At 42.1% G+C, this 26720-nt stretch overlaps 1 protein-coding gene across 1 annotated transcript in view; it reads left to right on the top strand.

Moving 5' to 3' along the window:
- LOC148519684 (pancreatic secretory granule membrane major glycoprotein GP2-like) overlaps positions 1 to 26720 on the top strand; it is a 287415-nt gene that overhangs the window by 77046 nt on the left and 183649 nt on the right. The window contains exon 3 of the mRNA XM_088476135.1: positions 25313 to 25780. Within this exon, the coding sequence (XP_088332261.1) occupies positions 25313 to 25780 (468 nt within the window). The remainder of the gene's footprint in view (positions 1 to 25312; positions 25781 to 26720) is intronic.

Below are 26720 nucleotides of genomic sequence, written 5' to 3'. Positions count from 1 at the left end.
ATTGTGCAATATGCTATGGGTTAACACCGTCATAGGTCATTTGGGCGTGGGTTTTAACAAGAGATCTAAGCTATATACTTAATTCAGCTTATGGCACTTATTTATTTTGTATTACAATTATTGTCTGTATGTACGTGTTATATGGCTTTTTTTCATATATGTTGTCCATATATATCTTTATTGTTTGTGTATTTTATGTATAAAACTTGTTATAAGTAGATGTTCATGTCTTGTATTTATATTTTTATATGTTTATGTAATTTAGTGTATAGGCATACTGACACGGCACAAACAGGCTCCCGTATATAAATTTTTTAATATCCCATAAGTCTGGTCACTTACTCTAATTTTATGATCATGACTAAGCTGCATAGTATTGGTGTGATATTAGATGTTGCCCATCTATTAAATTTGTCACATAGGATACACCTGTAAGCATGCGTGTCATGTTGACACACGGAAGTGAGGGACAGTAAGACCGCGCACCTTTTATCATGTGGTGCTCTAATCAGGTGGTTGACGTTAAGCCTGCGGGTCACGCTGGCACGCGGAAGTGTCAGTACGTGACCGCGCACTTCCGGCCTCGCGGTATTTCAGGGAGGACCAGAATGCCAGTGTTTAACAGCTGAGCGACTCATTTTTCCCTACACTGATCGGATGCACTCCGTTTTTCATTGATGCCAGTTGCAGTTTGTGAAGGCATGAGGTAAGAGCAGTCCCGCTGACATGTGCAGCGATTCATGCTGACCATGTGAGTTATTTGTCTCCTCGTTTCTGTTGCAGGCATTATATCTTCAATATACCTTGTTACATATGGCTTCATTAAGTTATGATGGAGATATGAGGTACATTTTTTCTGCACTGGGAGTGTGATTTCCGGTATGAGGGTAACGCTTGGGGAAGTTCTCCTCATTCACCCTTGATTGCGTCTTTAGAGCTGTGAGTGATCTATGATACACATGGGTGCATTTGTCGAGTTAACTATAATACATATGTGTGTAATTAGACAGTATATGCATGCATTTTGATTTTTGGATATATGTATATATATAAGCTTCAGCTGGTTATATATTATTATGTTTTGTCTTGAAGGGAGCCTGTTAGACATGTTCCGGCTCCCGCAGTGGGTAATGGGAGAGACGTTGTCATGATGACGTCTCTCCCATTATGCAAAGCGGTGGAGGAGCCTGTAGCAGCGACGGGATGAGGAGCGGGGTTACAGGTAAGTGTTTTTTTTTTTATCATTTCTTTCTACTGGGGGGGCTACTACCGGGGGGTACTACCAGGGGGGGATATCGCTACTGGGGGCACTACCAGAGGGGGGGGATTAATAATGGGGGAACTACCAGGGGGGGATGTTGCTACTGGGGGCACTACCAGGGAGGGGGGGAATACTGGGGGCACTACCAGGGGGGATGTTGCTACTGGGGGCACTACCAGGGGGGGTTAATACTGGGGGCACTACCAGGGGGGGATATTGCTACTGGGGGCACTACCAGGGGGGGATTAATACTGGGAGCACTACCAGGGGGGATGTTGCTACTGGGGCCACTACCAGGGGGGGTTAATACTGGGGGCACTACCAGGGGGGGATATTACTACTGGGGGCACTACCAGGGGGGATTACTACTGGGGGCACTACCAGGGGGGGATTACTACTGGGGACAGTACCAGGGGGGGATTACTACCAGTAGCTGCTGCATTTCCCACCCTAGGCTTATACTCGGGTCAATAAGTTTTCCCAGTTTTTCGTGGTAAAATTAGGTACCTCGGCTTATATTCGGGTCGACTTATACTCGAGTATATACGGTAATAGATTTAACAGTGATAAGCTCTTACATGAAAGTATTGGCCCCTAGTGGATATAAAAATGGGATATGGTTTAAAATATTATCAATACAACTATAGCTGGAATGGAGAAACTAAAAAACAAGAAAGAATAATAATAATAATAATAATAATAATAATAATAATAATAATAATAATAATAATAATAATAATAATGAACTAAAAATAATAGTAAGAAATTAAAACAGATTATTTCAGAATTATGAGTTTAAAGGATCAATGTCATAGCATAAATTTCATATATCTGTTCTAAAAGTAGTCATAGACATTTTTTTTAATAAATACTAATGATAAAATATATAAGATGGAATAAAAAGACAGTTCTTATCTTAATAACTTAACTCACCAGTGACTGGGTCCTCTATTTTACCTTATGCTACCTTGGGCTGTTCTCTGTAGTATACACTATTTATCAGACAGTGTGCTTTGTAGTGATCATTGGGCCTGATTCAGACCCGCTTGTGAGCGCTATGTGCTCGCAAGCGGGTCGATGGTGGCCCAGTGCCCATGCGCACAACGCAGCCGGCTCCGTCGTGCGCATGTGCGAGACCTGGATAGCGACGGGCAAACTGTCGCTCCGGGTCTCGCTGCAAAGGGGGCGTGCTGTCGATGTTGAGTGACAGCACGCCCCCTTGGGTGGGCGGGCCAGGGGAGTGGCTGCCCAGATGGAGGCATTCTCATGGGAACGCCTACCGTCTGGGGCCGGGCCCCACTGACATCACAAGTGATGTCAGTGGGAGTGCTTTCGGCTCTGTTAGAGCCGAAAGCACTCTGGGGCTTGCGGCAACGAGACCCTACCACAAGGGTCTTGTCGCAAGCCCGATGGTCGCGATGGTCTTGACCATCGTGACCATCTTCCTTGCCGCTCGCTATAGTTGTGGGTAGTCACCCACAGCTATGCGAGTGGCCAGGAGGCCACTCTGAAAAACAAGAAGGACGGCCCTGATTCAGAGCGAGCGCTCTGTCAGAGCGTCCGGCTCTGAATCAGGGCCATTGACCACTAGAGAATGGGGTCAATATTGCATACTAGGGTTACTTTCTGTTATAACATTGGATCAATGTTGTTCTCGATAAGTGGGAGCATCTCTGTGCATGATATGTTAATAAGTTAAAAAGAAAATAATACTTTATATATATATATATATATATATATAGACAATACACAAAGAAAATTAGATAACATAAATAAATTAATACATAAAAAATCTATAATACATAATGTTGTGTGGTGAGCCATTGGAAGAACACGTTGGAAAAATGCTTTCAATGCTTCCAAAAATACTATTAACATATCATGTAAAAGAGATAGGTTTCGCTATCCAACAACACTTACAATTACATATAATTGTGTAATGGTAAAAATGTATTACTGATATGTTATATATATATAGTATAGACAATACACAAAGAAAATTAGGTAACATAAATAAATTAATACATGAATAATATTTAAGTATACACCAGGATTATTATATAAAACCTGTATATATATAGGAAGATACATATGAAATTTGAGTTTTGATGTAAATCAGTTTCAATTGTGGAAAACAAGACAATTATGATATTTAAACATTTGCATATGTTATGTTTGTGATTCAAGCTAACAATAGTAATGCTCTTTTCAAACTCAGTGAACATCTATTGATCATATTCTTAGCTGTTTAGAAAAAACAGAACGGGTTATCAGAGGTTATGTTCGTTAGTAATAAAATTACTCTGCTTGGTAGCAATAGATTGTAGCAAAACAGCTGTTTTCCAATCTTGCTGGCTTAAATTTGAGATATTGATATCTAATAAATTGGAAAGAGCTCACCCACTTGGTTGTTATAGCGCGGCATCTGTGGAGTGTCCTCTCGTCAGGTTATATCCCATAGCAAACACACAAATATTTAGGTGCTGACCTTCTGAGCAAATATATCTACCATATACATATATGACACTAATAGGATAATCTAAATAAGTTAGGATTTGACCGCTGCCCCCACACAGTAAGAGGGATACTGGATTCCCCCAAAAAGTACCAAGAAGGATATAAAGAAAGGGTGTAGGAAGCAGTGGTCAAAACTTAAAAAATAAACATTTATTACATATAAAATATCATAAAAAACACAATGAAACAATAATAAATAAATTAGAAGCAAAGAGATCTACAAATTAAGTACTAATGATAAATTACGCATACTAATTGACAATTGGGCACAAGAAACACACCTAGCTAAAGCTATAACAATTTGCAATACAAGGTTATGATGTTATTAGTATCAAGAAAGAACAAGTTGTATCTTTTGTAACAATGTCTTAATTTAGTTGGAGAAGAGAAAAAATTCTCAATGTTTCAGTCTGATAATATGTACCGTACTTTGTAAAAAGTTTGCCCCTCTATTTGAAAGCTCACGCAAGTATGTAAAGTCCAAATGAACTTATAAACAATCCACACTTCATAATATTGTCCTGGTTTTAGTTGTTGAACATTCAAACTTTCAGTATAAATAGATTTGTGAGCTACAGTCAGGTGCATAAATATTGGGACATTAAAGAATTTTCAGATTTTGGCCTCTATTCAACATCACAATGGCTTTGAAATGAAACATACAAGATGTGCTTTAACTGCAGACTTTCAGATTTAATTTGAGGGTAATTACATCCAAATCAGGTGAACGGTGTAGGAATTACAATGGTTTCTATATGTGCCTCCCACTTTTTAAGGGGCCAAAAGTAATGGGACTATCAACTCAAAAGCTATTTCATGGACAGGTGTGGGCTATTCCCTCGTTATTTCATTATCAATTAAGCAGGTAAAAGGTCTGGAGTTGATTCTAGGTGTGACATTTGTATTTGGAATCAGTAGTTGTCGACTCTCAATATGAAATCCAAAGAGCTGTCACTATCAGTGAAGCAAGCCATCATTAGGCTGAAAAATCAAAACAAACCCATCAGAGAGATAGCAAAAACATTAGGTGTGGCCAAATCAACTTTTTGGGACATTCTTAAAAAGAAAGAATGCACCGGAGAGCTCAGCAACACCAAAAGACCCGGTAGACCACGGAAAACAACTGTGGTGGATGACAGAAGAATTATTTCCCTGGTGAAGAGAAACCCCTTCACAACAGTTGGCCAAATCAATAACACTCTCAAGAGGTAGGTGTATATGTGTCAAAGTCAACAATCAAGAGAAGACTTCACAAGAGTGATTATAGAGGGTTCACCACAAGATGTAAACCATTGGTGAGCCTCAAAAACAGGAAGACCAGATTAGAGTTTGCCAAACAACATCTAAAAAAGCCATTACAGTTCTGGAACAACATCCTATGGACAGATGAGACAAAGATTAACTTGTACCAGAGTGATGAGAAGAGAAGAGTATGGAGAAGGAAAGGAACTGCTCATGATCCAAAACATACCACCTCATCAGTGAAGCATGGTGGTGGTAGTGTCATGGCGTGGGCATGTATGTCTGCCAATGGAACGGGTTCCCTTGTATTTATTGATGATGTGACTGCTGACAAAACAGCAGAATGAATTCTGAAGTGTTTCGGGCAATGTTATATGCTCATATTCAGTCATATGCTTCAGAACTCATTGGATGGTGCTTCACAGTGCAGATGGACAATGACCCGAAGCATACTGCAAAAGCAACCAAAGAGTTTTTTAAGGCTAAAAAGTGGAATGTTATGCAATGGCCAAGTCAATCCCTTGACCTGAATCCGATTGAGCATGCATTTCACTTGATGAAGACAAAACTGAAGGGAAAATGCCCCAAGAACAAGCAGGAACTGAAGACATTTGCAGTAGAGGCCTGGCAGAGCATCACCAGGGATGAAACCCAGCATCTGGTGATGTCTATGCATTCCAGACTTCAGGCTGTAATTGCCTGCAAAGGATTTGCAACAAAGTATTAAAAAGTGAAAGTTAGATTTAGGATTGTTTAGTTTGTCCCATTACTTTTGGCCCCTTAAAAAGTGGGAGGCACATATAGAAACCGTTGTAATTCCTACACAGTTCACCTGATTTGAATGTAATTACCCTCAAATTAAATCTGAAAGTCTGCAGTTAAAGCACATCTTGTTTGTTTTATTTCAAAGCCATTGTGGTGGTGAATAGAGGCCAAAATCTGAAAATTCTGTCAATGTCCCAATATTTATGCACCTGACTGTATATGCTGTGTTCACTAAAAAAGATGGTTTGACCAGTTTTAGTTGTTAAACATTCCAGCTTTCAATAGCACGTGCTGTGCGTAATTAGGCATAAAAAATAAAACAAATATATATTTTTGTATAGAGCACAATCCAAGATTTATTTCCCACATAGTGCTGTTTGCATATATATATATAAATATATATATATATATATATATATATATATATATTGTCAGCACTATGTATTGCTCATATTACCAGTCCATTGTACCACTATGTTGAAAAAAGCTGATTGGCGGTCATGCACTGATGTAAACTAGGTGCTGGAAATAGCGCTTAGTTGGACAGGGAAACCATTTGGTCACACGTAAACCCTATTTCACCGGAGCCTTTCCACAGGTGGGTACTTCGTTCAACGCGTTTCTCTGCCTCTTAGACCCATCGGCGGCTTTCTCAAGAAGTCTGTCTTTCAGTTGTGGCAGTCTATAAGTACTGCTATGCCGGTAATTGTAGTCAGCTGTTTTTTGAGAATCACCTTATTGTACAAGCTTACTCCATGTGTGCTACAGGTTTCTCAAGGTCATCCTTTAGAACATTGTTCTGTCTGCTGTTGTAACATCCTCATTTGAATCTCATTAAACCCCCAAAACACCTCTTTGCACACGCATGATCCATGTGTGCTAAAAGTTTCACAAGGTCCTCTTTAAGACATTGCTCTGTCCATTCTTACGACATCCTAATTTGGAACTGATTGATCCCCAAATCACCATGGATTCAATCTCCACTTTATACATTGAGTTGCACAACACCATGGACTTGTCTGACAACAGGTGTATCATGCTGTATTATAAGTGTCAAAACTATTTAATTTTAAAAACTTGCAACATCATTACGTAGTTCTATTATGGATCTCGTCAAAAATTATAAAGAATTATAAAGAAACCATGTAAACAATGAAACTTGTAATGTATTTACAAATATAGTTTTTGGAGAAATAGCAGCATGAACACAAATTTTAATTATATATAAAAAATGTATCCAATTAAAAATAAATAAATACACTGCTCAAAAAAATACAGGGAACACTTAAACAACACAATGTAACTCCAAGTCATTCACACTTCTGTGAAATCAAACTGTCCACTTAGGAAGCAACATTGATTGACAATCAATTTCACATTCTGTTGTGCAAATGGAATAGACAACAGGTGGAAATTATAGGCAATTAGCAAGACACCTCCAATAAAGGAGTGGTTCTGCAGGTGGTGACCACAGACCACTTCTCAGTTCCTATGCTTTTTGGCTGATGTTTTGGTCACTTTTGAATGCTGGCGGTGCTTTCACTCTAGTGGTAGCATGATACGGAGTCTACAACCCACACAAGTGGCTCAGGTAGTGCAACTCATCCAGGATGGCACATCAATGGGAGCTGTGGCAAGAAGATTTGATGTGTCTGTCAGCATAGTGTCCAGAGCATGGAGGTGCTACCAAGAGACAGGCAAGTACATCAGGAGACATGGAGGAGGCTGTAGGAGGGCAACAACCCAGCAGCAGAACCGCTACCTCCACCTTTGGGCAAGGAGGAACAGGAGGAGCACTGCCAGAGCCCTGCAAAATGACCTCCAGCAGGCCACAAATGTGCATGTATCTGCTCAAACAGTCAGAAACAAACTCCATGAGGGTGGTATGAGGGCCCGACATCCACATGTGGGGGTTGTGCTTACAGCCCAACAATGTGCAGGACATTTGGCATTTGCCAGAGAACACCAAGATTGGCAAATTTGCCACTGGCGCCTTGTGCTCTTCACAGATGAAAGCAGGTTCACACTGAGCACATGTGACAGATGTGACAGAGTCTGGAGACGTCAAGGAGAACGTTCTGCTGCCTGCAACATCCTCCAGCATGACCGGTTTGCCAGTGGGTCAGTAATGGTGTGGGGTGGCATTTCTTTGGGGGGCCGCACAGCCCTCCATGTGCTCGCTAGAGGTAGTCTGACTGCTATTAGGTACCGAGATGAGATCCTCAGACCCCTTGTGAGACCATATGCTGGTGTAGTTGGCCCTGGGTTCCTCCTAATGCAAGACAATGCTAGACCTCATGTGGCTTGAGTGTGTGAGCAGTTCCTGCAAGATGAAGGCATTGATGCTATGGACTGGCCCGCCCATTCCCCAGACCTGAATCCAACTCAGCACATCTGGGTCGTCATGTCTCGCTCCATCCACCAACGCCACGTTGCACCACAGACTGTCCAGGAGTTGGAAGATACTTTAGTCCAGGTCTGGGAGGAGATCCCTCAGGAGTCCATCCGCCACCTCATCAGGAGCATGCCCAGGTGTTGTAGGGAGGTCATACAGGCACGTGGAGGCCACACACACTACTGAGCCTCAGTTTGACTTGTTTTAAGGACATTACAGCAAAGTTGGAGCAGCCGGTAGTGTGTTTTTCCACTTTAATTTTGAGTGTGGCTCCAAAACCAGACCTCCATGGGTTAATAAATTTAATTTCCAATGATAATTTTTGTGTGATTTTGTTGTCAGCACATTCAACTATGTAAAGAACAAAGTATTTAACAAGAATATTTAATTCATTCAGATCTAGGATGTGTTATTTTAGTCTTCCCTTTATTTTTTGAGCAGTGTATATCCAGAACTGAACAGATCTATTCATTCAAAATAAACAAATGTATCTATAAACATTTAGATTCATAGATAATTTCATAAGCATATAAATATATGAATAAAAAATATATAAATAAATAATTTATAAAAAATAGCTTGATAGATAGATTCAACCCAGAACAGATAATGTCATCACCCTATGAGTATGAACAGAATTATAATACACCCAAGAAAGAACTTAATTATAATTTTATAATTTTATCTAAGGACAGCGGAGCTCATTCAGACCTGGACGCTAAGCTGTGCTCTTTTGCAGCCGACAGGGGCCGGGTATGCAAATTCCGTGATTACACAGTCAGGCTAAAGGATGCCCTCTATGTCTTAGAGAGTGACAGCAGAGTCATCGGACGCCGGTGTAATGACGCCCACTTTTCTTTCTTAACACATGTCATCTCCAGGAAGTGTATGATTATTCAGTAACATCGTGAGCCATCGGAGTTGCTCGCAGCACTTAAGGTAGACCCTACCCCGCCGCAAGCACTGTGATCCCTGCATGCTAAAATCCAACTAGGTGATGTGTACAATGACGCCTCCATGCTAATTATGGATGCCCATTAAATGCTGTTTTTACGCCCAGACACGCCAGCATTCGCACATCCACTCCCCCGTTTTCCTGGACCTTCCCCTGTTATCACCCACAAATGGCACTGTCACTCAAACTAGCACTCAGTCTTTGTGCTATGAACGCACGATTCCTGATCGCAGTGACTGGCTTGTGCATGTGCTCTGCGATGCAAATGCATGCGTAGACGGGCAACTATCGGCCATAGCGTGCGAATGCCACTTAGCGGGCGGGTCTGAATCGCCCCCAGTATGTCTTCATATGCTAATTTTTCATATTCAATTGTACTTAGAACAATTTTATATATACAGACAGGTCCATAAATATTGGGACATTGACAGAATTTTCAGATTTTGGCCTCTATTCACCACCACAATGGCTTTGAAATGAAACATACAAGATGTGCTTTAACTGCAGACTTTCAGATTTAATTTGAGGGTAATTACATCCAAATCAGGTGAACGGTGTAGGAATTACAATGGTTTCTATATGTGCCTCCCACTTATTAAGGGGCCAAAAGTAATGGGACTATCAACTCAAAAGCTATTTCATGGACAGGTGTGGGCTATTCCCTCGTTATTTCATTATCAATTAAGCAGGTAAAAGGTCTGGAGTTGATTCTAGGTGTGACATTTGCATTTGGAATCAGTTGCTGTCGACTCTCAATATGAAATCCAAAGAGCTGTCACTATCAGTGAAGCAAGCCATCATTAGGCTGAAAAATCAAAACAAACCCATCAGAGAGATAGCAAAAACATTAGGTGTGGCCAAATCAACTGTTTGGGACATTCTTAAAAAGAAAGAATGCACCGGAGAGCTCAGGAACAACAAAAGACCCGGTAGACCACGGAAAACAACTGTGGTGGATGACAGAAGAATTATTTCCCTGGTGAAGAGAAACCCCTTCACAACAGTTGGCCAAATCAATAACACTCTCAAGGGGTAGGCGTATATGTGTCAAAGTCAACAATCAAGAGATGACTTTACAAGAGTGATTATAGAGGGTTCACCACAAGATGTAAACCATTGGTGAGCCTCAAAAACAGGAAGACCAGATTAGAGTGTGCCAAACAACATCTAAAAAAGCCATTACAGTTCTGGAACAACATCCTATGGACAGATGAGACAAAGATCAACTTGTACCAGAGTGATGGGAAGAGAAGGGTATGGAGAAGGAAAGGAACTGCTCATGATCCAAAACATACCACCTCATCAGTGAAGCATGGTGGTGGTAGTGTCATGGTGTGGGCATGTATGGCTGCCAATGGAACGGGTTCCCTTGTATTTATTGATGATGTGACTGCTGACAAAAGCAGCAGAATGAATTCTGAAGTGCTTTGGGCAATATTATATGCTCATATTCAGTCATATGCTTCAGAACTCATTGGATGGCGCTTCACAGTGCAGGTGGACAATGACCCGAAGCATACTGCAAAAGCAACCAAAGAGTTTTTTAAGGCTAAAAAGTGGAATGTTATGCAATGGCCAAGTCAATCCCTTGACCTGAATCCGATTGAGCATGTATTTCACTTGATGAAGACAAAACTGAAGGGAAAATGCCCCAAGAACAAGCAGGAACTGAAGACAATTGCAGTAGAGGCCTGGCAGAGCATCACCAGGGATGAAACCTAGCATCTGGTGATGTCTATGCATTCCAGACTTCAGGCTGTAATTGCCTGCAAAGGATTTGCAACAAAGTATTAAAAAGTGAAAGTTAGATTTAGGATTGTTTAGTTTATCCCATTACTTTTGGCCCCGTAAAAAGTGGGAGGCACATATAGAAACCGTTGTAATTCCTACACAGTTCACCTGATTTGAATGTAATTACCCTCAAATTAAATCTGAAAGTCTGCAGTTAAAGCACAACTTGTTTGTTTTATTTCAAAGCCATTGTGGTGGTGAATAGAGGCCAAAATCTGAAAATTCTGTCAATGTCCCAATATTTATGCTGTGTTCACTAAAAAAGATGGTTTGACCAGTTTTAGTTGTTAAACATTCCAGCTTTCAATAGCACATGCTGTGCATAATTAGGCATAAAAAATAAAACAAATATATATTTTTGTATAGAGCACAATCCAAGATTTAGTTCTCACATAGTGCTGTTTGCATATATATATATATATATATATATATATATATATATATTAGGGGTGAGCGGGTTCGGATTTTTGAAATCCGAACCCCCCCGAGCCCCCCCGATCCGAGGCCGATCCAAGTCAGGCTCGACTTTTCCCGCCTGACTCGGATCTGAAATCAAGGCAAAACGTCATCATCCCGCCTTCCGGGTCTCGCGGGTTTTGGATCCTATATAAGGTTCCCGCGTCGGCGCCATTTTCTCACTCGGCTGTGGACAGTGAAGAGGGAGGGTGGGAGTTAGGGCTGGCTGGGCTGTGTAGTGTAGTGTAGTGCAGAGTAGTGTTGTGCTGTGCTGTGCTGCGCTGTGCTGCGCTGTGCTGCTGTTGTCCACTACTTCAAAGTCCATAGGGGCTGGCTGTGTTGTGCTGTGCTGCTGTTGTTAATAGGGGCTGTGTCCACTACTTCAAAGTCCATAGGGGCTGGCTGGACTGTGTTGTGCAGTCAGTTCTCCATAGGGGCTGTGTCCACTTCAAAGTCCTGTGCAGTGTCCCAGTCCTAAAGGGGTGCTGTAGTGTTGTCCAGGGGGTGCTCTGTCCATCAGGGGTGCTCCCCCCAAGTGCTAAAAAAATAATATTTTTTGTGTGTTTGTGAATTGTGTGCGCAGTAGCAGCACGTGCATCAACAAAGTAGTGCCAAGCGTGCGCCTGTGTCATAAGTAAAGGGCCGGCTGGCTTGACCGTTAAAGGGTGCTGTAACCCCCAAAGTACACTCTAAACCAAATAACAAAATATTTTCTGTGTTTGTGAATTGTGTGCGCAGTAGCCGCACGTGCATCAACAAAGGAGCAGCGCCAAGCGTGCGCCTGTGTCCCATAAGTAAAGAGCCGGCTGGCTCATTTCTTAAAGGGTGGTGTAACCCACAAAGTGCACTACTCTCCAGCAAAAATAAAAAAATATTTTTTGTGTTTGTGTGCGCTTTAGCCGCACGTATATATCAATATAACATAAATGGAGGACCAAACTTTCTCTGATAAAAATAAAATAGGGAAAGATCAAGAACCACTTCCTCCTAGTGCTGTTGCTGCTGCTGGGAGTTGTTCATCATCCCAGAGAGGAAGTAGGAACACCACCACTTTTACTAAACAATTGACCCTCCAACAGTCCCTAGCGATGAGGATGAAGTACGACAGCAGTCATCCTGAAGCAAAACGTATAACTGAGGCCTTGACTGCTATGTTGGTGTTAGACGTGGGTCCGGTATCCACCATTAGTGCAGTGGGATTTAGACAATTGATGGAGGTAGTGTGTCCCCGGGTCCAAATGCCGTCTAGATTCCACCTGCATCCTCAAAGCAGCAGCGACAAGCGTTAAAGGGTGGTGTAACCCTCAAAGTGCGCTCCACAAACAATAAAAAAATTCTTATTGTTTTTTCTGTCTTTGTGAAATGTGTGGGCTGTAGCCGCACCTGCATCCTTAAAGCAGCAGTGACAAGCGTGCGTCTGTCTGTTAAAGGGTGGTGTAACCCTCAAAGTGCGCTCCACAAACAATAAAAATATTCTTTTTTTTTCTGTCTTTGTGAATTGTGTGGGCTGTAGCCGCACCTGCATCCTCAAAGCAGCAGCGACAAGCGTGCGTCTGTCTGTTAAAGGGTGGTGTAACCCTCAAAGTGCGCTCCACAAACAATAAAAATATTCTTCTTTTTTTCTCTGTCTTTGTGAATTGTGTGGGCTGTAGCCGCACTTGCATCCTCAAAGAAGCAGCGACAAGCATGCGTCTGTCTGTTAAAGGGTGGTGTAACCTCAAAGTACTCCAAAAAATAAAAAATATTTTTTTTTATGTGTTTGTGACTTGTGTGCGATGTAGCCGCACGTGCAGCAACACAGTAGCAGCGCCAAGCATGCGCCTGTGTCATAAGTCAAGGGCCGGTTTGGACATCTGGTCTGGACTGAAGGATGTGCCAACAATTTCTGACAAGCCTACTGTCACTGCATATGATACTGTCCTCAAAGCAGCAGCGACAAGCGTGCGTCTGTCTGTTAAAGGGTGGTGTAACCCTCAAAGTGCGCTCCACAAACAATTAAAAAATTCTTATTTTTTTTTCTGTCTTTGTGAAATGTGTGGGCTGTAGCCAAACCTGCATCCTTAAAGCAGCAGCAACAAGCGTGCGTCTGTCTGTTAAAGGGTGGTGTAACCCTCAAAGTGCACTCCACAAACAATAAAAATATTATTTTTTTTTCTGTCTTTGTGAATTGTGTGGGCTGTAGCCGCACTTGCATCTTCAAAGCAGCAGCGACAAGCGTGCGTCTGTCTGTTAAAGGGTGGTGTAACCCTCAAAGTGTGCTCCACAAACAATAAAAATATTCTTCTTTTTTTTCTGTCTTTGTGAAATGTGTGGGCAGTAGCAGCACCCGCATTCTTAAAGCAGCAGCGACAAGCGTGCATTTGTCTGTTAAAGGGTGGTGTAACCCTCAAAGTGCGCTCCACAAACAATTAAAAAATTCTTATTTCTTTTTCTGTCTTTGTGAAATGTGTGGGCTGTAGCCGCACCTGCATCCTTAAAGCAGCAGCGACAAGCGTGCGTCTGTCTGTTAAAGGGTGGTGTAACCCTCAAAGTGCGCTCCACAAACAATAAAAAAATTCTTTTTTTTTTTCTGTCTTTGTGAAATGTGTGGGCTGTAGCCGCACCTGCATCCTTAAAGCAGCAGCGACAAGCGTGCGTCTGCCTGTTAAAGGGTGGTGTAACCCTCAAAGTGCGCTCCACAAACAATAAAAAAATTCTAATTTTTTTTCCTGTCTTTGTGAAATGTGTGGGCTGTAGCCACACCTGCATCCTTAAAGCAGCAGTGACAAGCGTGCATCTGTCTGTTAAAGGGTGGTGACACCCTCAAAGTGCGCTCCACAAACAATAAAAATATTCTTCCTTTTTTTTCTGTCTTTGTGAAATGTGTGGGCTGTAGCCGCACCTGCATCCTTAAAGCAGCAGCGACAAGCGTGCGTCTGTCTGTTAAAGGATTACATCGGTGACAGCATCCAAGTAGGCATGTCAGACAGTCCGTACCTGTACTGGCAGGAAAAAGAAGCAATTTGGAGGTCCCTGTACAAACTGGCTCTATTTTACCTGAGTTGCCCCCCCTCCAGTGTGTACTCCGAAAGAGTGTTTAGTGCAGCCGGGAACCTTGTCAGCAAAAGGCGTAGGAAGTTGCTTCCACAAAATGTGGAGAAGATGATGTTCATAAAATGAATTATCAACTCTTCCAGGGAGACCAGCCTCCAGAACGTACAAAGGGACCTGTGGTTGTGGATTCCAGTGGGGACGAATTAATACTCTGTGAGGATGAGGATATACACAACACTGAAGAGGGTGAGGAATCGGAGGATGAGGACAACATCTTGCCTCCGTAGAGCCAGTTTGTGCAGGGACAGATTAATTGCCAGCTTGTTTTGTGGGGGCCCAAACGAACCAATCATTTCAGCCACAGTCGTGTGGCAGACCCTGGCGCTGAAATGTTTGGTTTGTTAAAGTGTGCATGTCCTGTTTATACAACATAATGGTGGGTGGGAGGGCCCAAGGACAATTCCATCTTGCACCTCTGTTTTTTCTTTGAATTATGTACTGTTTGGGGCCTAGTTTTTCAAACTGCCATCCTGTCTGCCACTGCAGTGTCACTCCTAGATGGACCACGTGTTTGTGCCGCCCACTCGTATCTCTTAGCATAGTCATCCAGCTACCTCGGTGCAACCTTTTGGATATAAAAACACTATTGTGAGGTGTGAGGTGTTCAGAATAGACTGGATATGAGTGGAAATTAATGTTATTGAGGTTAATAATAGCATAGGAGCAGAAAAACACACAAATTCTGTGATTTTAGCTGTTTTTATGCTTTTTTAAAAAAAAATACAGATCCAAAACACAAAACCCAGAACCCAAAACACGGAAGGGTGGTTTTGGCAAAACCAATCCAGATCCAAAACACAAAGAAAGATCCAGATCCAAAACCAAAACACAAAACACGAAAAGTGGCCGGAGCACACCCCTAATCATGCACTGATGTAAACTAGGTGCTGGAAATAGCGCTTAGTTGGACAGGGAAATTATTTGGTCACACGTAAACCCTATTTCACCGGAGCCTTTCCACAGGTGGGTACTTCGTTCAACGCGTTTCTCTGCCTCTTAGACCCATCGGCGGCTTTCTCAAGAAATCTGTCTTTCAGTTGTGGCAGTCTCTATAAGTACTGCTATGCCGGTAATTGTAGTCAGCTGTTTTTTGAGAATCACCTTATTGTACAAGCTTACTCCATGTGTGCTACAGGTTTCTCAAGGTCATCCTTAGAACATTGTTCTGTCCGCTGTTGTAACATCCTCATTTGAATCTCATTAAACCCCCAAAACACCTCTTTGCACACGCATGATCCATGTGTGCTAAAAGTTTCACAAGGTCCTCTTTAAGACATTGCTCTGTCCATTCTTACGACATCCTAATTTGGAACTGATTGATCCCCAAATCACCATGGAATCAATCTCCACTTTATACATTGAGTTGCACAACACCATGGACTTGTCTGACAACAGGTGTATCATGCTGTATTATAAGTGTCAAAACTATTTAATTTTAAAAACTTGCAACATCGTTACGTAGTTCTATTATGGATCTCGTCAAAAATTATAAAGAATTATAAAGAAACCATGTAAACAATGAAACTTGTAATGTATTTACAAATATAGTTTTTGGAGAAATAGCAGCATGAACACAAATTTTATTTATATATAAAAAATGTATCCAATTAAAAATAAATAAATACACTTCTCAAAAAAATACAGGGAACAGTTAAACTACACAATGTAACTCCAAGTCATTCACACTTCTGTGAAATCAAACTGTCCACTTAGGAAGCAACATTGATTGACAATCAATTTCACATTCTGTTGTGCAAATGGAATAGACAACAGGTGGAAATTATAGGCAATTAGCAAGACACCCCCAATAAAGGAGTGGTTCTGCAGGTGGTGACCACAGACCACTTCTCAGTTCCTATGCTTTTTGGCTGATGTTTTGGTAACTTTTGAATGCTGGCGGTGCTTTCACTCTAGTGGTAGCATGAGACGGAGTCTACAACCCACACAAGTGGCTCAGGTAGTGCAACTCATCCAGGATGGCACATCAATGGGAGCTGTGGCAAGAAGATTTGATGTGTCTGTCAGCATAGTGTCCAGAGCATGGAGGCACTACCAAGAGACAGGCAAGTACATCAGGAGACATGGAGGAGGCTGTAGGAGGGCAACAACCCAGCAGCAGAACCGCTACCTCCGCCTTTGTGCAAGGAGGAATAGGAGGAGCACTGCCAGAGCCCTGCAAAATGACCTCCAGCAGACTACAAATGTGCATGTGTCTGCTCAAACAGTCAGAAACAAACTCCATGAGGGTGGAATGAGGGCCCGTTGTCCACATGTGGGGGTTGTGCTTACAGCCCAACACCGTGCAGGACATTTGGCATTTGCCAGAGAACACCAAGATTGGCAAATTCGCCACTGGTGCCCTGTGCTCTTCACAGATGAAAGCAGGTTCACAATGAGCACATGTGACAGATGTGACTGAGTCTGGAGACGTCAAGGAGAACGTTCTGCTGCCTGCAACATCCTCCAGCATGACTGGTTTGGCAGTGGGTCAGTAATTGTGTGGGGTGGCATTTCTTTGGGGGCCGCACAGCCCTCCATGTGCTCGCTAGAGGTAGTCTGACTGCCATTAGGTACCGAGATGAGATCCTCAGACCCCTTGTGAGACCATATGCTGGTGCAGTTGGCCCTGGGTTCCTCCTAATGCAAGACAATGCTAGACCTCATGTGGCTCGAGTGTGTGAGCAGTTCCTGCAAGATGAAGGCATTGATGCTATGGACTGGCCCGCCCATTCCCCAGACCTGAATCCAACTCAGCACATCTGGGAAGTCATGTCTCTCTCCATCCACCAATGCCACGTTGCACCACAGACTGTCCAGGAGTTGGAAGATACTTTAGTCCAGGTCTGGGAGGAGATCCCTCAGGAGTCCATCCGCCACCTCATCAGGAGCATGCCCAGGCAATGTAGGGAGGTCATACAGGCACGTGGAGGCCACACACACTACTGAGCCTCAGTTTGACTTGTTTTAAGGACATTACAGCAAAGTTGAAGCAGCCTGTAGTGTGTTTTTCCACTTTAATTTTGAGTGTGGCTCCAAAACCAGACCTCCATGGGTTAATAAATTTGATTTCCAATGATAATTTTTGTGTGATTTTGTTGTCAGCACATTCAACTATGTAAAGAACAAAGTATTTAACAAGAATATTTAATTCATTCAGATCTAGGATGTGTTATTTTAGAATTCCCTTTATTTTTTGGAGCAGTGTATATCCAGAACTGATCTATTCATTCAAAATAAACAAATGTATCTATAAACATTTAGATTCATAGATAATTTCATAAGCATATAAATATATGAATAAAAAATATATAAATAAATAATTTATAAAAAATAGCTCGATAGATAGATTCAACCCAGAACAAATAATGTCATCACCCTATGAGTATGAACAGAATTATAATACACCCAAGAAAGAACTTAATTATAATTTTATAATTTTATCTAAGGACAGCGGAGCTCATTCAGACCCAGACGCTAAGCTGTGCTCTTTTGCAGCCGACAGGGGCCGGGTATGCAAATTCCGTGATTACACAGTCAGGCTAAAGGATGCCCTCTATGTCTTAGAGAGAGACGCCAGAGTCATCAGACGCCGGTGTAATGACGCCCACTTTTCTTTCTTAACACATGTCATCTCCAGGAAGTGTATGATTATTCAGTAATATCGTGAGCCATCTGAGTTGCTCGCAGCCCTTAAGGTAGACCCTACCCCGCCGCAAGCACTGTGATCCCTGCATGCTAAAATCCAACTAGGTGATGTGTACAATGACGCCTCCATGCTAATTATGGATGCCCATTAAATGCTGTTTTTACGCCCAGACATGCCTGCATTCGCACATCCACTCCCCCGTTTTCCTGGACCTTCCCCTGTTATCACCCACAAATGGCACTGTCACTCAAACTAGCACTCAGTCTTTGTGCTATGAGCGCACGATTCCTGATCGCAGTGACTGGCTTGTGCATGCGTTCTGCAATGCAAATGCATGCGTAGACGGGCGACTATCGGCCATAGCGTGCGAACGCCGCTTAGCGGGCAGGTCTGAATCACCCCCAGTATGTCTTCATATGCTAATTTTTCATATTCAATTGTACTTAGAACAATTTTATATATACAGTCAGGTCCATAAATATTGGGACATTGACAGAATTTTCAGATTTTGGCCTCTATTCACCACCACAATGGCTTTGAAATGAAACATACAAGATGTGCTTTAACTGCAGACTTTCAGATTTAATTTGAGGGTAATTACATCCAAATCAGGTGAACGGTGTAGGAATTACAACAATTTCTATATGTGCCTCCCACTTTTTAAGGGGTCAAAAGTAATGGGACAAACTAAACAATCCTAAATCTAACTTTCACTTTTTAATACTTTGTTGCAAATCCTTTGCAGGCAATTACAGCCTGAAGTCTGATGCTCTGCCAGGCCTCTACTGCAAATGTCTTCAGTTCCTGCTTGTTTATGGGGCATTTTCCCTTCAGTTTTGTCTTCATCAAGTGAAATGCATGCTCAATCGGATTCAGGTCAAGGGATTGACTTGGCCATTGCATAACATTCCACTTTTTAGCCTTAAAAAACTCTTTGGTTGCTTTTGCAGTATGCTTCGGGTCATTGTCCATCTGCACTGTTAAGCGCCGTGAAAATGAGTTTTGAAGCATTTGACTGAATATGAGCATATAATATTGCCCGAAATACTTCAGAATTAATTCTGCTGCTTTTGTCAGCAGTCACATCATCAATAAATACAAGGGAACCAGTTCCATTGGCAGCCATACATGCCCACGCCATGACACTACCACCACCATGCTTCACTGATGAGGTGGTATGTTTTGGATCATGAGCAGTTCCTTTCCTTCTCTTCTCTTACCATCACTCTGGTACAAGTTGATCTTTGTCTCATCTGTCCATAGGATGTTGTTCCAGAACTGTAATGGCTTTTTTAGATGTTGTTTGGCAAACTCTAATCTGGTCTTCCTGTTTTTGTGGCTCACCAATGGTTTGCATCTTGTGGTGAACCCTCTATATTCACTCTTGTGAACTCTTCTCTTCATTGTTGACTTTGATACATATACATCTACCTCCTGGAGAGTGTTCTTGATTTGGGCAACTGTTGTGAAGGGGTTTCTCTTCACCAGAGAAATAATTCTTTTGTCATCCACCACAGTTGTTTTCCATATTCTTCCGGGTCTTTTGGTGTTGCTGAGCTCTCCGGTGCGTTCTTTCTTTTTAAGAATGTTCCAAACAGTTGACTTGGCCACACCTAATGTTTTTGCTATCTCTCTGATGGGTTTGTTTTGATTTTTCAGCCTAATGATGGCTTGCTTCACTGATAGTGACAGCTCTTTGGATCTCATATTGAGAGTCAACAGCAACTGATTCCAAATGCAAATGTCACACCTAGAATCAACTCCAGACCTTTTACCTGCTTAATTGATAATGAAATAACGAGTGAATAGCCCACACCTGTCCATGAAATAGCTTTTGAGTTGATAGTCCCATTACTTTTGGCCCCTTAAAAAGTGGGAGGCACATATTGAAACTGTTGTAATTCCTACACCGTTCACCCGATTTGGATGTAATTACCCTCAAATTAAATGTGAAAGTCTGAAGTTAAAGCACATCTTGTTTGTTTCATTTCAAAACCATTGTGGTGGTGAAGAGAGGCCAAAATCTGAAAATTCTGTCAATGTCCCAATATTTATGAACCTGACTGTATATATATATATAGCGTTCCCTCTAGGCTGATTTAGCAGGGTGCGGCACCCTGCCCTCCTTCTGGAGGACAAAAAGCACCCTGCCCTCCCGAAGAAGGGCAAGAAGCACCCTGCCCTCACAGGCTGCGGGTGCAGTCTTCACCCGTGGGACGCAGTGTCCCGCGGGTGGAGAAATGTGCGGTGACCCGGTCACCGCGCAGAGAATAGACGCCGGGTGCATGCGCCTGGCATCTATTCTCCCTGTTTGCAGCGCTTGGGGGCTGCCCAGCATGTCCATAAGTGCCGGGCATGCCCCCAAGTATGATGAAAAAGGGGACGCGTCTTATAGACACGCCCCTTTTATGGACACGCCCCCTTTTCACCCGCGTGCACAAATTTGCCCTCTCTAGCTCCGGCACCCTGCCTGCCGCCGGAGCTAGAGTGAACACTATATATATATATATATATATATAATTCCTATTTCTTTACCAAATGCACATATATATATATATATATATATATATATATATGAATCAACATGACCAGAAAAATGTTATTTATATGTGTGTATATATACATATATACAAAAATTTATGACAGTCCAATATTCCAGCTCGGAGATCTCCAAAAGTAATTAATATTCTGTGAATATAGGTTAAACAATTTATGATGCAAATGGACTCTACCATGAACTCAAACTTACCCTTCAACCACATAATAATATGCTAAAATTCACAATCTATAAACCTAACACTAGATAGGAAATTATACTAGCATATTTAATCAGTATTTACCCAACTACAGCATGGCAAAATACAACAACATGAATGATGACAAGTATGAAGCTTATAAGGAGTATCTCATATGCACGATGTAGTACTCAAAACCTATAAAGAAATGTATAAACTCAAGTTATATACACTTTTTTCTCATACATTTAACAAATTGATAAATAGAAGGGAGTAAGAACTATAGGATGCAGATTCTCTATTGGATGTGATTCAATTATATAGTATCATTCAGCCCTTGTGGGATCAGAGTTTTTCTATCCCCTCCCCTTTTAGTGGGTTTAACATGATCTATAGCTTTCACTGTAAATGTATCTATTGATTCTCCTTGGCAGCTGGCTACATGTTTAGAAAGTTAATGTGTTTTGAGTTTTTTTAGGATATTTCTCCTATGCTCCATAAATCTGACATGCAAAGGTCTAGTCGTGTGGCCCACATATTGCATTCTGTCATATAAGTGACAAAAGATGATCTGCAGTTAAGAAAATCCTTAATCATAATATTCTCATTTGATACCGAGGACCTAAAGTAATTGTTTCTCCTTTCAGTGTGCTTACACATGGTACAATTATTTGTTCCACACCTGTAAAACCCATGTAGTTTTGGAGGGAGCCAATTCAAACTATTTATGTGTTTTTTATCTGGCTATTTAAAAAAACTAGGAGCCAAGTTTGATTTTAGATTATCTGACCTTCTGAAGATCACAGATTTTTTGGGAATGATTGAGGGACCTATATGAGTATCCAATTTCAAAGAGCTGACGAAGGTGTGTAAGCACACAGAAACGCATTGAGCAAGCTATAAGAACTGAGGCAATCTATTACAGCATGAGGCTGTTTAATCCAAGCTCAGCTATCAGGAAGAGCCTTTGATCCCCACTGTTCATGCTAACGAGTGGCAAGGCATTATTAGAGACGGCCAGTGCTCCTACATATCTATAGCTATTATATACCGGCTACCTATTTCTATACTCTCCAACAAGAGATCCTGCTGTGTGACTCAGCTAATTTCAAAATGCTCCAGCCCGACAGACCACTAAGCAGTCCAAATCACCTCACCAACAAGGGAGCACACGGTGCACTGCACTTGCACACTGTTTTGTCTGCCCTTGATTTGTCCGCAGGTTGCTATGGGATATAACCCGACGAGAGGACATTTCACAGATGCCGTGGTATAACAACCAAGTGGGTGAGCTCATTCCAACTTATTAGATATCAATTTCTCAAATTTATTACAGCAAGATTAAAAAACATTCTAGCCGCTATTTTGCCACAATCTTGCCAGGATGCAGACTGGGATCGGCTGCTACTCACCTCTGCGCTGGCGTCCTTGAGCTTAGGTGTTCAGTCGATGGCAGTGGAGGTGAGTGGTGTCTGAGTATTCTCCCCGGGGTCTGCTAGGGCTTTCGTGCATGGGTCCTAGCTTCCAGGGTGCTGGGCATGGGCAGCCATGTTGGTCCATATCACCTAACTAGTCTCTCCCAATAGTAGTCCTGTGGTCACTCAGCTGATCCTCTGATCCAATGACCAGCTACCCAGGGGTATTTAAGTCTGACTCCAGCAACAGGTAAATGCTGTTCAACTTCACTGTTCCAGTGACTGTGAGAATCACCAGTGCTGCTATGTGTTATTTCCTGCAGAGTGTTGCTTCAGCCTATTCACAGTTTTCCAGGGTTACCTGTATTAGCTTGCATGCTCAGTCTGAGACTTTAGTTCTCTCTCAGAAGTCCAGTGTTTTATGTTATTTTTCCTGTGTGTCTTGTAATGTGCTGCTAGCTCTACTGCAGCTTCCCTGTGTTACTGAGGTGTCAGGTTTCCTGCTAATTTGTAGTTAGTTCTCAGCTGGATCTATAGCAATCCCCAGTGCATGTCTGTGTCCACTTCTCTCTGTGTCTCTCTGTGCAAATCATCACCTGAATCTGCAGCAGCTCCAAGTACATTTCCCTGTGTTCTCAAGCAAGCCTGCGACTAGAATCTTTTCATTCTTAAGTTCATTTTCAGTGTTCAAATATTCCATTCATCACCAGTGTTGAAGTATTCTGTTCATCACCATTGTTCAAGTATTCCATTTATCACCAGTGTTCAAGTATTCCGTTCATCACCAGTGTTCAAGTATTCCATTCATCACCAGTGTTCAAGTATTTAGTTCACCTTCAATATTTAAGTATCCAGCTCATTGTCAGTATTCCAGTATTAGCTTATACTATTCATTTAATCTACTTCAGGTCATTCTGCCATTTCCAGGTACCTGTCCAGAGGGTCGCAACATGCCCACTTGGTGCAGCGAAACCCAAATCCTGACTAGAGGGTCACTGGTGAAGACCACCAAGTGGGTTAGACTCTGTGCCTCTGGGCAGGTCTTGCCAAAACTGGGTTTGGCCACAATAAGGAGACCTATCTGTCACTCACCTTCTTGTTCCTTAGTCACCCTACCCCCTGGCTTTTTCTCTACTGTTCATGACAAATCTATTGCTACCAAGCAGAGTCATTTTCCAAATAATGAATATAACCTCTGATAACCAGTTCTGTTTTTTCAAAACAGCTAAGAATACGATCAATAGATGCTCTTTTCAAACTCAGTGATCATTACTATTGTTAGTTTGAATCACAAACATTACACATGCATATGTTTGAATATCATAATAGTTTTGTCTTCCACAATTGAAATTGATTTACATCAAAACTCAATTTCCACAGGTTTTATATAATAATCTTGGTGTATACTTACAGATTTTTCATGTATCAATTTATTTATGTTATCTAATTCTCTTTGTGTATTGTCTATACAGTATACATATATATATATATATATATATATATATATATATATATATATACAGGTTGAGTCTCCCACATCCGAAATGCTCGGGACCAGGAGCACTTCGGATTTTGGATTATTTTGGATTTTGGAACACCTGGGGGGGCCCGGTGGGTGTCACGGGAGGCCAGGTGGGTGTCATGGAAGGCATGGCGTGTGCTGCGGGTGGGTTCAGAAGGTGTCGCATGCATGCTGTGGGTGTTGCGTTGGTCCGGCAGGAGATACAGGTGTCGCATGGGGTCCAGCGGGTGATGCGGAGGTTGTGAGAGGTCCAGCGAGTGAGGCGGAAGGGTCCGGCGGGTAAGGCAAAAGGTTCCGGCGGGTGCTGCGGGTGTAACGAGGGGTCCGGCGGGTGATGCAGAAGGGTATGGCGGCTGCCGCTGAGGGTCTGGCAGATGCTGCGGGGGGTGGCCTGGTGTGTGGACCACACCCATGCCGCTAGTCACTGGCCAATGACACTAGTGACGTCATGACGTCGGGTCACGTCGTGACATCATAGATGCCCAGAAATATTCAGATTTTTGGAATATTTTGGTTTTTAGAATAATGGATATGGGAGACTCAACCTGTGTATATATATATATATATATATATATATATTATAACCTTTCAGTAATACATTTTTACCATTACACAATTATATGTAATTGTAAGTGTTGTTGGATAGCAAAACCGATGTTTTTTTACATTATATGTTAATAGTATTTTTGGGAATATTTCATGTACTTTGAATGCAAGGGTAGGAGAGCATTTTTCCAACGTGTTCTTCCAATGGTTCACCACACAACATTATGTATAATATAAAGCACCTGCTGCCATTTCTAGCTTAAGGCCCCCATACATCAGCTATTGATTGCAGCAATCGTGCAATTTGCAATCGATTGTGTATAAAAATCTTTCCTTTTTTCAATCGATTGTAGCAATTCTGCAATCGATTGAAAAAGGGAAAGATTTTTATACACAATCGATTGCAAATTGCACGATTGATGCAATCAATTGCTGATGTATGGGGGCCTTTACTCTTGTTGTAAATGAAAACCCAGGTGTCTACTGTCAAATCAGCAACCAAATGGCCAGGCAACTCCTAATATGAATATGAATAGAAGCATAACTGTAAGCAAGAGAGAGAAGAATGTTAAAAGGTCAAGCACTTATAAAGGTTCTATGGGGGGTATTTAAGCTGGAAGAGAGATAAAATTGTGAGAGATAAAGTACTAACCAATCGGCTTCTAATTTACATTTTGCAGGCTGTGTTTATAAGATGATAGTTAGGAGCTGATTGGTTGGTAATTTATTTTTTCCAATTTTATCACTCTCCCAGCTTTGGTAAATACCCCCATATCATTATTTTGTAGGTCAAACCATGGTGACAATTCAATGTACAGTATACTGCATTAGCTTCAGTGTAGTGCATTATACAGTTGTTTTTATGAATTAGGATAGTTAGATTAATCAGTAGAACTGTTTGTTTATGTCTGTACACATGGATTTGGATTGGAATATTATTGTCCTATTTATTTTTTACACTTTGTTTCCCCAGTTGCAAATCACTGTGGAGAATGTCACCCAAATGCTACCTGTGAAGAATATTCAGGTTCCATGCAATGTGTCTGCAATGATGGGTTCACAGGAGATGGCTTCAACTGTTCTGATCCATGCTCAAATCACATTGTTCTCAATGAAACCTGGAGAAGTACATCTAATTTTCATGGATCTGAACTTCATTGTGATAACTATTTGAATGGATGGTATCGCTTTATTGGCAGTGGAGGCATTCGCATGCCAGAAACCTGTGTGCCACAGGTCAGTTGTGGTACTCATGCCCCAATGTGGTTGAATGGATCCCATCCGATGGTTAGCGATGGTATAGTAAGTCGCACTGCTTGTGCCCACTGGAATAACAACTGTTGTCTCTGGTCATCAACTGTCCAGATTAAAGCTTGTCCTGCTGACTATTATGTATATGAACTGAGTGGAACACCAAATTGTTATTTATCCTATTGCACAGGTGAGTACTTTATTCTGGAATATAACATAACAGGCTATAGCTACAAATTCAAATTGATATATTTAGCAAGCTCTGGGCCTGATTCAGACCTGCTCGCGAGCGCTGAGCGCTCGCAAGCGGGTCGATGGTGCCCAAGTGCGCATGCGCACGACGGAGGAGCCTCCGTCGTGTGCATGCGCGAGACCCGAATAACGACGGCCACGATGGTGATTGACAGCATGCCCCTTTTGGTGGGCGTGCCGGGGGCGTGGCTACCCAGACGGCGGCATTCCCATGGGAACGTCTACCGTCTGGGTCCGGCCCCACTGACATCACTAGTGATGTCAGTGGGAGTGCTTTTGGCTCTGATAGAGCCAAAAGCACTCCTAGGCTTGCGGCAGCAAGACCCTACCGCAGGGTCTCGTCGCAAGCCCGATGGTCGCGATGGTCTTGACCATCGTGACCATCATTTTGACTGCTCGCTATAGCTGTGGGTGGTAACCCACAGCTATGCGAGCGGCCAGGAGGCCGCTCCAAAAAGGAGCAGGGACGGCCCTGATTCAGAGCCTCTATGCAGTAAGTTCCAAATACAGAAATACATACAGGATGACTTCATATCTCCAGATACTGTAGCACATATTACATAGACATTGATAGCATATGTATACTTATGTGTGATTTTTCTTCTTCATGACTTAGCAAATTTCTAAGTCTATAACATTCATTCTATTGTATGCCTATGGGAAGGAGTCCCGGATTGTGAAGAGAGATTCTTTAGGATCCCTCCGTCCTTGTCCGGCTCCTTCTACTGGACGCTGAGCCTTTTGTGCGCATGCTTGACCTGTAGGTCACGCATGCGCACTAGTTTCACTGCTCCGAAACGGTTAAATGCAAATAGCAGGCAGAGACATTTCTATGCAATTATAAAATTATATGATTTTATTTTTGTCTTTTATCCTAT

Source organism: Taudactylus pleione, unplaced genomic scaffold (genome assembly GCF_031769625.1).
Source record: "Taudactylus pleione unplaced genomic scaffold, aTauple2 ptg000184l, whole genome shotgun sequence".
Taxonomy (NCBI): Eukaryota; Metazoa; Chordata; class Amphibia; order Anura; family Myobatrachidae; genus Taudactylus; species Taudactylus pleione.
The sequence above is the reverse complement of the archived record's forward strand: the minus strand, read 5'-3'. Positions and strand labels throughout refer to the sequence as shown.